This window comes from Lagopus muta, chromosome 1 (genome assembly GCF_023343835.1).
Source record: "Lagopus muta isolate bLagMut1 chromosome 1, bLagMut1 primary, whole genome shotgun sequence".
Lineage (NCBI taxonomy): Eukaryota > Metazoa > Chordata > Aves > Galliformes > Phasianidae > Lagopus > Lagopus muta.
In genome coordinates this window covers 60,999,539-61,016,472 of record NC_064433.1, presented here as the reverse complement: position 1 = coordinate 61,016,472, position 16,934 = coordinate 60,999,539, and the positions used below count along the sequence as shown (strand labels likewise).

The 16,934-nt window shown below is 42.7% G+C and overlaps 1 protein-coding gene across 1 annotated transcript; it reads left to right on the top strand.

Annotated features, from left to right (window-relative positions):
- Positions 1-289: 289 nt before the first annotated feature.
- ATP6V1E1 (ATPase H+ transporting V1 subunit E1) lies at positions 290-9,958 on the top strand. Its single transcript, XM_048938497.1, has 9 exons — positions 290-439; positions 2,561-2,626; positions 3,591-3,700; positions 4,179-4,245; positions 6,020-6,109; positions 7,331-7,399; positions 7,813-7,907; positions 8,689-8,776; positions 9,342-9,958. The coding sequence occupies exons 1-9, from the start codon at positions 407-409 to the stop codon at positions 9,402-9,404; spliced, it is 681 nt and encodes a 226-aa protein (XP_048794454.1). The 5' UTR covers positions 290-406; the 3' UTR covers positions 9,405-9,958.
- Positions 9,959-16,934: the final 6,976 nt, after the last annotated feature.

Sequence of the window (16,934 nt, the reverse complement as noted above, 5' to 3'; positions counted from 1 at the left end):
AAAACCAGCGCATCTCTTAAAAATGGGCTTGGTCACAGCGCGACAGGAGGTCACAGTAATCGAAAAAGGCCTGGAACCCCGCGGCTTATCGCCGTGAGGCGCTTGAACAGCCCACCTCACGGCACGGCTCCAGGCCAGCCGCGCCGCTCCCATGCAACGCTCCACGTGCGAGCGCCACCGGGCTGCCCGCGGCCGCGAGATGGCAGCCTGCCTCACGCGGTGCCCCGCCCGCCGGTGACGTCACGCAGAGCACAGGCTCCTATTGGCTAGGGGGAAAGAGAGGGCGGGGCGCGGTGACACAGCGGCAGCTGTGACCCGAACCGGATTTGATTCCAGCCGTGCTCGCCGCCGGCTCTGTCCGCCGTTCCTCGGGCCCCAAGCGCCTTCCTTCGCTCCCGCCGCCGCCATGGCGCTCAGCGATGCCGACGTCCAGAAGCAGGTAGGGCTCGGCTCGGCTTGATGGGTGGGTGGAGGGTGATTGTGGCGGAACGGCGGCCTGTAGGCTGCAGCCGGCTTCGCCTCGAAGCTGGCCCGGGTGTTGTGCTGTCTTCAGCGCATAGTTGTTCTTTGAGGCAGGTAAATACGTTGCCTTGCATAAGCTCTGCTTTTCTAGATGTTACTTTAAGGGCTCTGCCCCAATTTTTTGTAGGGCTACGCTAATTCGACCTAACTGGAACTTAGTACTCGTCTGTCCTTTTTACTTCTGTACCCTCAAGCCGAGCGGTGCAAACCGGGTTACTTCTGCAATGGAAACTTTTAAGGCTGAATTCTGAACATTGGAAGCTTCCTGCTGGGCCAGGGCACTGTGTCCTTATTGACAGTAAATAGTGCCCCTGCCCAGAATCCTGCTCAGCACCGGGCTGGATGCGGCGTGTGCTGTTAGCGACTGCACTGATCCAGCCAGCACCGGTCCTGCAGGCAGTGGGCAGACCTCCCAGGTGTCCTCTGCATCATGAGCGCTTTGTGTCTCACTTTCTCATTCAGTAAACATAGTCTCTTGGCAGGGAAGCATCACATTGAAAGTAAAATCAGTAGGTCGTCTTTCTCCAGAAGGGGAATTGCTGCATTGTGTTTTCTTATTTTTATTTTTATTATTATTATTATAATTGTTTCCTTCCTCTTCCGTGAAGATTGTAAAAATAAAGCTGACCTTGTGTTGGCATTGCTCGGCTACCTTGGGCATAGACTTAAAAGCCAGGCTGGATGTGGCTCTGGGCAGCCTGGTCTGGTGGTTGTCAACCCTGTATGTAGCAGGGGGTTTGAAACTCGATGATCGTTGTGGTCCTTTTCGACCAGGCCATTTTATTTTTCTATGGTAGACTTCATGGGCTAGTGTGGGCTTTGTGGATATGTGAAACACACAGTGTTAGTGGACTTTCATACCTATAACTTTCCTGCCCTTGTTTTGCACTGCTGAACCTAGCTGGGGTGATCCTGTTGACTGGAAAAGAGTGCTGCTGGTAGCACGCTGGTTCTGCCTGTGCATAAATCCTGGCATGAATTTGCCAGCTGGGCCTCTGAACTTTTAACTACTTACTATGGCACTCTCAAAAATTTTCCCATTGAAACCATCTTTAAGTAAGAAATTTTCTCAATAATACATTTGCTTTCTTCTGGCAACAATGTTTAGTCAATTCTTCCATCTAACCTTGCTAGTCATGCAAGGCCAAAGCCATCCTGACATCTAGGACTTCCCATAGAAAGGATAATCATTTTCTTCAAAACAAGGCTGTTCACCAAAATTATGTCCATGTTTTATCTGCCTCTCTCAGATTTTCTTTCTTTAAAACAAGTAGATCTAAAGCTTAATTCAATCAGCCACCCAGGTCAGGCAAGCAGGATAAGAAGTTGACATTTTAAGTGGAGTTGCAAACCCAAGTGCTGCAGACCAGAATTCAGATAAAAATGATTGACTTCATTTTGAGGATGTAGAAACCTGTTCATTTCTTCCACAGCGTATGCCTAATATCTTCCACTTTCCTGCTACCATTTGTTTTTTAATGTATATGGCCACAGTGTTGTCTGCCCGTGGGTTCTGTTCTCTCATCAGCACTTTTCTTTAAGAAGCTTCATTTTGGCATGAGATTACATAAATAGGATCTTGCATTCAAGTTTGCTCAGACCAGGTTGTGAAACATAACTTGTCATTAAGTGCAAGCAAAAAGGAGGTGTTTGTGGTACAGTTGAGTCTACAGTCCACTTCATCCGTGCTTGGAAATGGCTGTGCTGCTAGAAGTTGTGGTTTGATTGGGCAGTGATTCCTTACGGTCTGCTCCAGATTTGAACCGAAACTTAAACCTGGCCACAGAATGGTGCAAGATAAACAAGAAGAACTTAATACAATTGGATTCTATGTCTTTGAGCTGTTGGACCTGTGGAGCAGTTTCAAAAAGTATCTTTAATTTGAATGTGTTAATGCAAACCAGTCTCTATCACGTCATGTGCTTGCTGTGGTCTCTATCAGCAGGATTCATTCAGGTGCCATCTGTGCCTTTCTGAGGGATACACTTCTCATCAGATCCTTCCTAACAGAAAATACCTTTTCTCTCTCTTGTTACAGATCAAGCATATGATGGCTTTCATTGAGCAGGAGGCCAATGAAAAGGCTGAAGAAATAGATGCAAAGGTAAAAGTGGAAGTTCAATGTCAGTAAAAGGAGAACTGCTTCTGACATCCTGGTTTGATAATTGCACTCAAAGCAGTCCTAGGAAACTTTTCTGTAGTTTACTTAAGATTTAGTCATTGTATAGCAAAAACGATGCTACTGAATACAGTTAATGTTTCTTATCTGTTTACAAATCAAAACAAAGTAACTGAGCTGGAGCTGTACTTTTGCCCAAGTTTCTTGGCAGTTCTTGGACATGAATAAATTCACATTTAAGTTCACTTACATTTTTATGCAAACAGGAGAGCTGAATAGCAATGTGAACAGACTGGAGTAAGTGGAACACTTTCCCTGCCTCTTCTACATAACTTGAGAACACAAAGAATTGAGAGAATTTCCTACGTAATTTAGAATTCTGCTAAGGTTTCTTGTAGCAAGCTGTTCCCTTGTTACTCTGAATTTGGCTTGACTTCCATTGTATGTTAGGCTTATCATCATCAGTAGGAAATCAAAATCAGAGCAAGGATGTTTGTAATCAAGCACAAGTTCATGCTTGCAACAAAATGGAAAAAAATAAAAATAAAAATGGAAATTAACTATTTGAATTACCTTGGTGAAAGCTTGTTTGTAAACAGGTCTGTAACTGTACCTAAATCTGCGTAGCCACCTGCAGACACAGTTGTAGATGTGGTTTAGTAAGTATCCTGGGGAACAAAAGCGTATGTTTGTATTTAAGGCATGGGTTGAATTATTTGCAGAATTCCTCACTGACATACTCACAGACATACTGATGAAATACACTGTATCTTAGTAAGGTTCCCTTTGACTTGAGTTTTGATTGAGATGTTTTGTTTATAGGGAACCATAAATTATATGATCCTAGTTTATCTGTGAACATGTTCTTAAAGCGTGGCCATTTCATCTAATTCTACTTTTTCAACCCGTGGAATCAATATACACTTCACTTCTTTAATCTTTACTGCAGGCTGAAGAAGAATTCAACATTGAAAAGGGTCGTCTTGTTCAGACACAGAGGCTGAAAATCATGGAGTACTATGAAAAGAAGGAGAAACAAATTGAGCAGCAAAAGAAAATGTAAGTTGCTTAGGCTAGATGGTTGGCTTCAGAGCCTGAGCTCTTCTCTTATTACTAATTTTCTACAAGACTCTGGTAAGTGGACAAATTGCAGCTTAATGTATTGAGTTCTAATTCCAAATTTCTAATTTTTCTGAGGAGTAATTATCAAAGGTGAGCAGCAATTGTATAACTGGTAGGAGATTTGGTGAAAAAAATCTATCTTAGTTCTTTATGTCTGTCTAAAACTGCAGCTTGGTCTGTTACTCTTGCACAAATGGTTGTGTCAGGTTTTGTTTTGGTGGGTCTTTACTGAACAGCGAGGTTCTGCATTGTAATCATTTGCACGAGTTCAGACACAAGTTAAAATATTTAAGCAGGCTTTGTTATTAAACATTGTTGTATTGCTACTTTTAAATGTATGCAGTTAAATGTTGTAGTTTTTCTGTCTGTATTCAAAGCCTGGTAGGCTGATTCAACTTTATCATGCAACTTGCAGTCAGATGTCCAACCTGATGAATCAGGCAAGACTGAAGGTCCTCAAAGCAAGGGATGACCTTATTTCAGTGAGTATGCCTGCAGTATACACACCAAGGTTTGATTCCTACCATCTGTTAGGAAATGAACTTCTTCATTCTGGGAAGGAAAACATGGTTTGCGATTGAGTAATGTTTGCATCAATGTACAGCAGTGGCTTCCCCAGCTAATCTGAAAAGTCACTGAAGGTATGATCCAGGTTCACTAATTTGCTTTAGCTTGTTTTCACAGTCTCTATTGCCTGTTCTTTTAAAAGGGAAACACAGCTCTCTGCTGGGAGCTTTACAGGCATCTGTTTTATCTACTGTTTGGACAATAGCTTATTTCTTTTATGGACTTGAAAGAACTGTCTTTTACACGCTGTAGAGCTTTGAAGTTCTGTTTGCTGACATTAAGGCTGGTGTGCTTTAATGCACTGTTTTCCAGTTTGTTTTTTTCTCTCATCTTTAGTGGCCTTAGTAAATGGAAAAGTTTGCTTCTTTTTCTGCTAAATAAGTAACCAGTCTGTGTATAACTGTATAGGGTGAGTGATCATTTACCAAGGCAGGCTGCTGTTTAGTCTTGCTATGTTTATCTTGCACCACGTGCAGGTATTCTTATTTGTTTATCACGCAGCCTGAAGGTTACCTATCACCACTTGTCTTATCCCATCTCAAACAGTTGCAGTGTTCTATGTGCTGGCTGGGTGGTGCTGTTGAGCTGTTGGAGAAACACATCGAATGTAAAACACTTGATAATGATGTTGGAGTCAGCTCTGCTGTGGAAAAGGAGTTAGTAGAAGAAAGTGGCTAGTTTCAAATTTTTGATTGTTCTGACAGTGAGGAGGAAGGGGGTGGCTAACAAACGAGCTGCATTGTGTCTCTGCTGGGTAATCTCTTCCTCATGTATCAGCTGATTCAATCTCATGCTTCTGAGTAATACATAACGCTCTTCCTCATTTAAAACCCTTTAAAGTCACATGCTAGTCATTCTTGCTTCCCTTATTGGCTCTTTACCCTTCTCCATGAAGAATAAAGGTGATCCCTTCCAGAAATGCTGTGTTGCTCTGTAGTTGGTAGTGTAACTGTATTTTGAGCATGTTGTTGAATTGTGATAGTCTTATACTTTACAACTGATTGCATTGATGTGCACTTTTCTATTAAACACTGTAAGGCAGAACAGTAAAGAAGGTTTTATACCAAATCATACAATTGCTTCTTCTGAAGTAATTATAGGAGTGGTTCACTTCTAGGAGCTGTATTTGAGTTGAATCTTAAAGAAATGTGATCAGTCTCTTCTGATACTGATTTATTGAAACAAAGACATTCAAGAACATCTACTCTGAATTAAAAATAAGCTTTTATTTTTGATTTTCAAGTTGCTTTTTTACAAAATTAATGTTTTTTTTTAATGCTTGGTAAAAATATAGGTTAAACTTCTTTACTTGATCACAGGGCTGGAAAAAATAGTGATTTGGACAACTTTATTAGTTTAGATTAGGCAACAATTTATAACTTATGTCGTTGCTCTGTAAATTAATATAAATACCATACTTTTACTGCTGAGATCTCTTTTTCAGGAAAAAAAAAGATCTGTTGTCTGGTTATTCTGGGTTCAGATCAGGGCAGAGAATGGGGAAGTGTTTGGAAAGGACGTTGTGCCATGCACATAGATGAAGGTCTAGCTTGGATGAACACCAGCTGGAGTGTACATTTACGTGTTGGCAGGGTGTGATAGCTATAATAGGAGTATAGAAAGTTGGTAGGCATGAAACCAAATGCCAAACAGATGGGCTCTGCTGATCTGATTTTCTTCTGAATGTAGGATTTGCTGAATGAGGCCAAGCTAAGACTTGCCAAGGTGGTGAAGGATACTGCCAGGTACCAAATACTGCTGGATGGACTAGTTCTACAGGTAAATATTTAAATGATAGCTAATAAATGATTGCAGCTTTGTTCACCTTGGTGTCTTTCTTCAAACGGAACCAACTGTAGAGGTTACAGTTGGATACAGCTACTGTAGATCAAACGTTGCTGGATGATCTTTGAGTTTTAAACATCACTTCTGCTATATCTTTTGATCTTAGATTCTGAACAGGTACAGCTGTAGTTTATTCTGAAGTGTAAGATGTAGTATACCAGCAGCTGGCTTCCATTGTAAGAATGATTACAGATGTGCATGCATAAATCATATGTAAGATGCATGTTTAGGATGCATGCTTTAAGCTTTTGTGGTAATTAGCTGGAATGAGCTACTCAGATGAAGCTTTGGGTAAAGCTGTTTCTTCAGGCCTAGAAGTCAGTAGTTACCTGCAAAGCTAGTCCTAGCTTTGATGTATTCACTGCAGTATGGCACACGTTTGTGACACATGCAAAGTATAGGTAAAATATAGATTCATAATACCATTCTCTAGCACTAGAACTTATGCTAAAAGTCTAGAAAGTGTTGTCTAGGGTCACTTGTGCAGCCACTAGTGCCACCATCTGGTGTGAATTAGTCCTTTTTGCCATAAACTCAGAGAAACAAGCCCCAAACTGTCCTGTCTGCGGCTTAATGGCAGAGTGCTTTTAATAGCGTTCCCAGCTGGTGCTTCCGATTCCCTGTTTTTGTTTCCATGCCACATTTAGCTGATATGAAACAAACCTGTCTCACTTGTGCAAACTAGCCATGTCCATCTTGGTTAGATTTGATCTGCTGAAGGATCAGTACTCGTGGTATTACTACAGGCACTACAAGGCAGGAGTTACAGGAACTGAAACTACAGCATGTCTTCTCTAAGACCTGCAAAGGAAAATGACAGTTTGCTCAGTTTGCCTGGACAGCAGTCATCCTTTTATAATGGTGTATATTATGTGGGCAGCTCAATCTTGTGATATGCACATTTAGTTGCACTCAGGTTCCAAACTTTAGGCTAACATAGGGAACGTATGATCTGTAGTCAAGGGCTTTCCTGGATGTTGCTGCCATCTTCTTGGAATACCTGCATGGGGTGAACTTACAGTTCTTATTGGAATAGGCTAGCATTGCCAGATCTTGTTCTTCAAATGGATCAGCTCCTTTCCTTTTTCAGGGTTAAATAATTCTAAGACAATTAAAATGACAATTTTCTGATGGAGTGGTGGTTATCTTGTGCAGGGATTCTACCAGCTGCTTGAGCCTAGAATAGTTGTCCGGTGCAGGAAACAAGATCTCCCTATGGTTAAGGTAAGACACCTACAGTGCTATGACAGTATCCTTGCTTGTGAAGGCTGAGACCTGACTACAAGTATTTGCATGTCACATCTGTGTGACATGAAAACAAGGAAAGCATGCTCTCAAGCTGCACTTCTGCTGCAGGTACAATGTGAGAGAACAAGTATACATTTCAAGTTGGGAATCATTTCCTTGCTTGGGTGTTACCTAGGAAACTTCAGACCACTACAACATTAATAATAATAATAATAATAAATGTTCTTAGCTCAAAAGCTGTACAGATTGCCTAATTAGAAAACAGAACAAAACACCTCAATCCCTTTTTCTTTTTCTTTTTTTTTTTTATTCCAAATGAATAAGCAACCAAATCCTAATGATGTGCTAGCATTTATCCATATTAATGGCGTGCTTCTCTTGTGTCCTAGGCTGCTGTACAGAAGAGCATTCCTATCTACAAAAATGCCACAAAAAGGGATGTGGATATTCACATTGACCAAGACAACTTCCTGCCAGACGAAATGTAAGGAAAATGGGAGTCTTTTACTGAGCCCAAACTTAATACAGCTATTAGAACAATCTTGGAAAATGATGTGTGTAGTATCTCCACAGTGTCTACTGCTGTTCTAGTGGATGAAAACTATTAATAAAAGCTTCCTGCAACCTCCAGCCTGTTGCACAGTACTGAAGTATAGAATAACTGTACGTAAAAGCTTAATTAACTGTTGGCCTTTTAGAGTGGGAGAATAGAAATGTAGCCATGCTTTCTGTCTCTGGAGGAAGCAGACTGAGTCCTAAGGAGGAAGGCAAGGTGCTGCAGGGTAACGGCACAAAGTAATTTGTGTTTGTTAGGCCTGCTAGGCTTTATTTCCCTAATTAATTAACATGGAACAAAGCTGCCTATTCTGAAAATTAGTGATCATTTCTAACGTATGAACAAGCAAAGAACGTCCAGTACTATTCTTCACTTTCCAAAATCTGAAGGAATCTTATTAATAATAAAATGCAAAGTCTGAAACTGTTTTGAAGTGACAAATTTCACAGCACTGCTTGTATTTACATTGTGCTAAAGAGTATCTTTGTATGTAGCTGTGTACCTGGTAGCTGTGAAGTTGTTTTTGCTCTCCTGCTTCACTGCATTACTTTGTGTTGACTCTTAATAAGCCATGACCAAAAAATGTTTATGAACAAGAGTTACCTATATCTCTGACTTGCCAATAAGTGCACATTTTGGATAATGTCTTTGCCACCTTACAGCTTTGAGATGCATCATGGATTCCATGACTTTTATTTTTCCTTTCTAGTGCTGGAGGTGTTGAAATCTACAATAGTGATGGTAAAATTAAGGTTTCTAATACCCTGGAAAGTCGGCTGGACCTTGTAGCCCAGCAGGTGAGTTTCTCTCACAGCTAAAGTGAGAAGAGGATTAATTAACTGGTTTTATCTTGTAATTAAATCCTAATATTGTGTGGGATCAGATTTCAGTGTGGCTAACAAGAAGCTGATCATTTGAAGGGACAGAAGATTACCTATTGCTTGTGCTTCTCTACGACAAACATGGCTTTTCCCCAAAAATATACTTTTCAGATTGAGAAAGAGCAAAAAACTCTAGAAGAGATGGTAATGAAAGGCTTCTGTGATTGTGCTGCAGACAAGATGCTGATATACTGAGTTTAACTTTGTTTATTGAAGCTAGCTTCAGCACAAGGGACTTTGGCTGAGATGCTGTTATATCCTAGTGGAAATACTAGCTGTGGCATCTCTTCCTCTTGCTGCAGTGTAGGCAATCCTTTCAGTGTACAGACTAGCAGGCAATATGAAATCACATAAAAGCTTCAGAAAACTCAAGTGAATTACCTTCTTAATTCTGAAGACTAACCTAGCTGTCACACAATTCCTGTAGTGAGGAATGCTCTGCAATTGTGTTGCATATAACTGATGTACTCTTTTTCAACAGATGATGCCAGAAATCAGAGTGGCTCTCTTTGGTGCTAATGCCAACAGGAAATTCTTGGACTAAACCTCTGTAAGAAAAGGTGGGGTCTGTTCCACTGCCATAATGAAGGGATGCAAAAGCATCTGCTAATTTAAAATCTTGAAATATAACATTACTGTGTCATCCAATCTCTTCTTCAATGGAATAATTTTGCATACCTGCTGTGCTTAGCCTCTCCACTTGTGGTTAGAATGTATAGCTTAAAGAATGCAAAGGCATGTGTGTGCATCCAGGAGTGACCCTAGAAGATGGAGGCTTTTGGGCTCTTTGCTTTCCTTGCACTGTTGTGGCTCTGTAAAGACAAGTGGTCCATTTAAGGTCACTCATCTTACTTTGGCCACATTTCTCTCAAGTTGTCTGATCTGTGATGTGAATTACTGTGCTGCCCATGGGATGTTCCCTTTCAGTTAAGGTCTTCAGTGTTATCGAGGGCATGCATTCCTTCCCAGGGTTAGTAGTTCAATTCTTGTTACTTGGTCAGGCAGTTTTCTGTTCTGTATATGTGATTTTAAAGACAAACAACAAAAAAGCCTGAGCCTGTAAAACACTATTTATTAAAATAAAAATGTGTGTGTGTATATGGAGTTCCTTGTAGCTTCTCTCTGAATGATTGGCAGCAACCTTTGAGAAGTGACCTTGTGTATTTGAGGACTTACTGCTTGTGGGTTCTGTGCAAACACTGTTCTGTGAAGTTAGAATTCAAGTGTATGGAGTACTGTAAGGCTAATTGATTGAATAGTGTGGGATTTATAGGCCAGCCTTTTGCATAAGGCTCTGAGCTTAATTTTGCTTAGAAGTGAGCCAGTACTTTTGCTGTTTGATCCTTCAAATCTTTTTCACAAGAGGTTAACACAACTGCACTACTTAGATATAACTATCTATTGCCAGTTACAGATTTGTTACTTCTGTGCAAAAGATCCAAACCCTACTCCTTTAGTAATTATATTTGAGGACTTTGGGAACAGCAGCTGCCTGTTACAAGTATTCTCTCAACTGTTAACTTTTAACACCTTAAAAGTTAAAGTAACACAACTATGTTCACTTCCTAACCTGTTAGGCTTTGCTGACACTCATCCTTTCCTTCTGCAGGGTTGGCTGGTATTGCCTCCACCTACTATGGTTTAGGACAGAAAGTTTCTTTAGGTGACTTGCCATGCTTACAAGCCTCTGCCAGAGTACCTCACTCCTCAACTAGTGTTCAGTTTTGAGGCTTGCTATATGGGAATAAGGAACAAACAAATTACTGCTTGAATGTTTTTGAAGTCATTTTCTCAAGCACTGCAATGCTTCAGGAATAGAAGGGATCCTGTGTTTTGCCATGGAGAATAATTGCCAGGGTTGCAGCAACGTTGCATTGTGCAGTACTTTTAACCTGAGGCCCTTTCCTCTCAAGCTGAAGTGCATGTTTTTATGTGGAGTACTTTTTAAAGTTCTTATTTACGTATTAGTAGTCCCTTTGTGTTTAGGCATCAGTTCTTATTTCCATATACGTGGCTACAGTATTTATTCTTGCAGTGCTTTGCCTTTTGTTACGTGGTTCTATGACTAGGCAACAAGACTGAAGTTACACACTTCCTAGATACTTAGATAATCATTTCAGCTTTTGTCTTTGCATCTGTCAGTGATTCATCTCCCTGACTAAGCCCTGAGCTGTGGTTTTGTGACATACCTGTAGTGAAGGAAAAGCCTGTGTGCTTGCATGCTTCACTTTGTTGCTTCCTGCTTCAAATAGTATTGTTCAGAACAGGTCTGATTTTTATCATTTCTCTTTCTGATGGGTTCATTCAGCTCATCAACTGGGTATCTACCAGTGCTTGAAAAGTACAATTGAACTTATTTGGGTCTTCATTTTCTCTATTGCTAAAGCTAGGAAGAGAAACTCTATGTCAAAATGGAGTACAGTGGATAGAAATAAAATCTTGAAGGGCTAGATGAGAAATTATTGCTCTTGACATCACTACTTGATGCAAAAACTTTAAGCAGACCTACTGGTGACTTCTGGAGAAATGAATAGTCTCGATCTGTCCATCATGCCTCGGAAAGGAAACGTTTACATTGTCCTAGTGCTACTGCTTCCAAGGAATGCAAATACAGGCAATAGTGTAAGAAATGTAGCTGAAGTCACAGGCAGAATAAGGTAAAGATCAGCACACAGAAGAGACAGGCAGGTCTGTTTGTTGTATGTCACCCTGCGTTGATGGGCAGTATTGTGATATTCAGGTAGGTTTTATTCAAGGGGGAAAAGTGCATGAGGAATTATCAAGACTTTATCTGATACTTGTAGGCGTGCTTTACTGTGACAGAAAGGGATTCTTCATACAGTATTTGATGGTTTTACTCCTTTCATGAAGAAGTGAGACCTTCACAAATCCCAATCTTGCCTATTTTATGAAAAGCAGAATGAAAACTTATTGTCTGACTGTGGAGCTCAGAGTGGAAGATATTGAACTTACTGCTTACAGTGTACTCTGCTCTGTTCACTTTGCATCTCCCCATGTATCTTCCTGTGCAGGAAAGAGCAGGAAGTAACCTCTGTCATACTAGCATGCCACAATTAAGCAGCATCAGGAATGATTTTAGCCTGGGGAAAGGACGTTTGTTAGTTAATCACATGGCAGCAGTGGCTCAAAGCCAGCCCTTAAGAAATGGCCTGAGCACTTTATGTATGTGGCATATGAAGTCTGAGCCTAGGGTTCTGTACCCCCCTCTCATGCTAACTGAAGCACTTACTCCTTTATTAACAGAATTGCAGGCACTCTGAGCTTAAGCCATGTCAGCTATGACAAGAACTTCACCAGCAATTCCCTCCAAGAGTGTTAGAAGCACTGGCTGCTTGTAATCATGAGACAAACACATAACAGAACTCTATTAGAAAAAGTGATGTCTGCATTACTTGCAGCATTGTTAGCCTGCATCTCATGCAATAAGGGCGGTTATCAAATTTTAGCATCTTAGCAGAGAAAGGGGAATATCTATTCCTGGCTTATCTAGTATAGGTTGCAACCCTGTTGTCTTCATCAAAGCCTCTCAAGTGTTTGGATGCAGGTTTTTAGAAGTAAAAAGTGAAATAAGAAGCCACGTTTCAGGTGGATTTTGCAGTTCCTGCTGAAGTGTCGCTGCAGCACTACTTTATTATTTGAACTGCACTGCTGATTTAAACAAATGAGGATGCACAGTTGTGTTTTGTTGTTTTTTTTTTTTGTTAGTGATTTACCTGATGACCTGGGTCAAATCAATGGGAGTATTGATCTTTATCCATCTTCTTGTAAGCGTGCAAAGTATTCCAGTTGGGTGTGGTAAATAAGCCCTATGTCAGATCGTGTGCCAGCTCGTTGAGAAACTAGACAAATAGGGAACAAAGGACATGTTAAATCAGAGTCAGATAAAGGAATATAGTGATGACAGAAGCAAGGACTGTGAATGAACGGACAGTGCAGAGCTGATTGTGTCCAGTGCTGGAAAAAGGGAAGCAGAGCTAATGATGCACTTACTCTGCATGGTTGGCAGTGGAAAATTTAAGAACAAGTTTGGCATTAAGTGATGGGTAAAAGACTTAGAATATTACATAACTGTAGGGGTTGAAAGGGACCTCTGGAGATCATCTAGTCCAACTTCTTACTAAAGAAAATTCCCTGTGGTGTGTTACACAGTAAGCATTCAGGCAGATTTTGAACATATCCAGAGAAGGAGACTCTGCAGCCTCTTTGGACAGCCTGTCCCAGTGCTCTGTTACACTCAGAAGTTTTTCCTCGTGTTTGTATGGAACTTTCTATGTTTTATTTTGTGTCCATTGTCCTGCTGCTAGGCACTGCTACAAAGAGCCTGGCCCCATCCACTTAGTTGGGGATGCCCATTAAGTATTTATGTGCATCAATAAGGTCCCTCCCCACCTAAGTCTTTTCTGAGCTGAATAGTCCCAGCTCTCTCAGCTTTGGCTTATAGGGAGATGGATCATCTCTGTGATTCTTCACTGGCGTCTCTGTAGAAGATCCCTCTCTTTGAAATGGGGAGCCCACAGCTGGACACAGTGTTCCAGATGTGGCCTCACCAGAGCAGAGTACAGGGGAGGATCACCTCCCTCAAGCTGATGGCCACTCTCTTTTTAAATGCACCTCAGGATACCATTGGCCTTCTGGGCCATGAGGGCATGCTGCTGGCTCATGGCCAGCTTGTTGCCTGCCCACCAGGATGCCCAGGTCCTTCTCTGCAGAGAAGGTCCTATTCAGCAGCTCAGCCCCTATCGTCTACCCCTATCGTCTATCGTCTGATGCATGTGGATGTTCCTCCTTAGGTGTAGAACCCTATGCTCACCCACATTGAACATCAAGTTCCTCTCTCATCAGGCTCTCCAGCCTGTCCAGGTCTTGCTGAATTGCAGCACAGCCTTCTGGTGTGTCAGCCACTCCTTCCAGCTTTATACCATGAGCGGTCTTGCTGAGCGCACGTTCTGTCCCTTTCATCCAGGTCATTGATGAAGATGCTGAACAACACTGGAGAGTAAGCCACAGAGTGCTGGGGAATAACTTACTGTACCTCTGAGTCAAAAGCCTTTTTTTGGTACTTAGTTTTCACACTGAGAGCTATTAACATTAATCAGAGAGAGTGAGAATGTGTGACTGATCCTTGGAGGAGTGCGCAAGCATCAAGGTGAGAGGAAGACTAGAAGACAGCCAGAAACTGAGAACTGAGGTTTTCATATCTTTATAAGTCAGCATCAGTTGTCAGAGCTGTAACTTCTGAAGGGAAGCTTTCAGCTGGCTGTCAAGGGAGTGCTGACCATCAGAAAAGGGGCATTGAAGGAGAGGGAGGGCATGCTGCAGAGAGGAGAAATGAGCAGCACCTTTTGAGCTGCTGTCTTGGAGAACAGCACAGATGTGTTTTCCACAGCAAGCCTTGTTACAAGCTCAAGCTGAGAATCTAGCTACAGGAGGCATTGTGATTGCGGGCTCCTGTCTTACTGGGGGACTTCAATCACCCTGACATCTGCTGGAAAAGTAGTAGGACAAGCTGTAGGTGATCCAAAGGCTCCTGCAATGTATTTAAGATAGCTCCCTGAGGCTGGTGATAGACAGCCTCACCTGGGGGGGGATGCAGAGCTGGACCTGTTGCTCACTATTGAACTGGGAGATGTAAGGATTGGAGGCTGCTTGGGCTATAGTGACCATGTGATGGTGGAGTTCAGGTTCCAGAAGGATATAAGGCAAAGAGTAAAACTAGGAAGCTTACTATTTGGAAGGCCAAATTCTAGCTTTTCAGGGAGATAGTCAACAAAACCCCCTGGGAAACTGCCCTCAAGGACAAGAGGGTGGAGCAGAGCTTTAAGGAAGCTTTTCTTAGGGCGTAAGAGCTCTGCATCCCCAGGTGTAGGAAGTCAGGAAAAGAAGGCAAGAGACCAGCATGGCTGAACCAAGACCCGATGGTTGAACTGGAGAGCAAGAAGAGAATGCACAGGCAATGGAAGCAGGGACAGTGCTGTGGGAGGAGTGTAGGGATGCTGGTAGGCTGTGTAGGGATGGGGTCAGGAAGGCCAGGGCCCAACTGGAACTGGCAAAGGGTGCAGAGTGAAGTAAGAAAGGCTTCTATGTGTGTATATGTATGTGAGATATATATATATATATATATATATATATATATACATACATACATACATACATACATACATACACACATCATTCTCCTGGACTTTCCTGTTCTGGTTGTATTTCCACCTAGTCAGCAATATAGACAAGCTGGTAAGAATGGAGAAGGAGAAGGCTGAGCTACTCAACAACGTTTCTGCCTCAGTCTTCACTGGTGACTGCTCTACACCCAGCCCTCAAGTGGGCAGTTTAGAAGGTGGGAACTGGGGGAGCAGTGTCCTTCCTGCTGTAAGTGAAAATCAGTTTTGCAACTACCTGAGGGAACTGAACATCCATACACTTAAGTGTCCTGAAGAGATGCATCCCTTAGTCTTGAAGAAACTGGCTGATGTAAGTCACCAAGCCACACTCAATGCTATTTCGAAAGCCATGGGGGCCAGGTGCTAGTGACTGGAAATTATTGCACCCATTTTTAAGAAGGGTAGAAAGGACAGCCCAAGAAACTGCTGATCTGTCAGCCTCACCTCTGTGCTGAGGAAGATCATGGAGCAGATCATTCTATAAGCTATACTAAGGCATATGGAAGAGAGAAAGGTGGTTGGGACAACCAGTGTAACTTCACCAAGAGCAGGTCCTGCCTGACCAACTCGTGGTCTGTGATGGTGTAACTGCATCAATGGATAAAGGATGAGCTTTTGATGTCATGGGTCTGAACTTCAGCAAGGCCTTTGAGGTGATCTTGCCTCTCTACTCTGTGCTGTGCTCAGCTGGAGTACTGTGTCCAGGTGTGGATTCCTCAGCGCACACACACAGATGTGGACCCGTTGGAGCACAGCCAGAAGTGGGTCACAGAAATGATCCTAGGAACACCTCCCCTCTGAGGACAGGTTGAGAGCTGGGGCTGTTTAGCCTGGAGAAGGCCCAAGGGAGACCTGAGAGCGGCCTTTCAGTGTCTAAAGGGAGGCTGTAAGAAGGAAGGGGACAGACTCTTTAGCAGGTCTACTGTGATAGGGCAAGGGGAAATGGTTTTAAACTAAAAGGGGAGATTCAGGTTAGATAGGAGGAAGAAGTTTTCTACAGTAGGGGTGGTGAGGCACTGGAGCAGGTTGCCCAGAGAGGTGGTGGATGCCCCATCCATGGAGACACTCAAGGTCAGGCTGGATGGGGCTCTGAGCAACCTGATCTACCTCTGGGTGTCCCTGTTCAATGCAGGGGGGTCATTGCAGGGTTTTTAAAGATCCCTTCCAACTCAAAACAATTCTAAAAGATTTATTGCATTCCAAACCAGATTTGGGGTGCGCAAACAACAACCCTGTGTCTCAGCAGGACCGTTTCTCTCCCCACTCCCCTCCCCTTAGCAGACAGCTGCTGGTGAAGAGCAGCAGCTTCCCAGCACCTCTGCAGCTCCATGGTGCTCACCATGGCTGCGGGCATCAGACACTGAGGCAGTGCCTTGGCATGTTGCTGGGCATGGTCTGGAGGTGCAAAATTTTCCTCCCAGCAAAGGTCACTCTTAACTGGATGGACACAGCAACCCTGCAATGGGGATCAGCCTCAGTTGGAACCTTGGAGAAACACCACTCCCAAAACACATGCTCTCACTCACCAGGCTGTATGTGCTGCTCAGCATTCCCTGGCAAAAGGCAATGAAAAAATCTAGCATAAATCACAAAGTGGTCCCAATGTTTCGCATCGCAAATCTCCTGCCTTCAGCACTGATGATCAGCTCTGAGCCATGGTGTGCAGATACCTCTGTGAACGTTTCTTCTTGACTGAGTGCAACCCCTCATCTAACCTCCTTGCACTTCTGCTCTTCTCATCCCAGAGCAGCTGCAACACAGAGAAAAGTGCAACCCTCCTGAAAACAACTCAAAGCATGGTTATTGCTGGGGCTCTGCTGGTGCTGTCTTGCAGCAGGATGTCCCACGGCCCCATGTGCATGAGGAGGGACGGCACAAAGCATTTGCTTTCATCC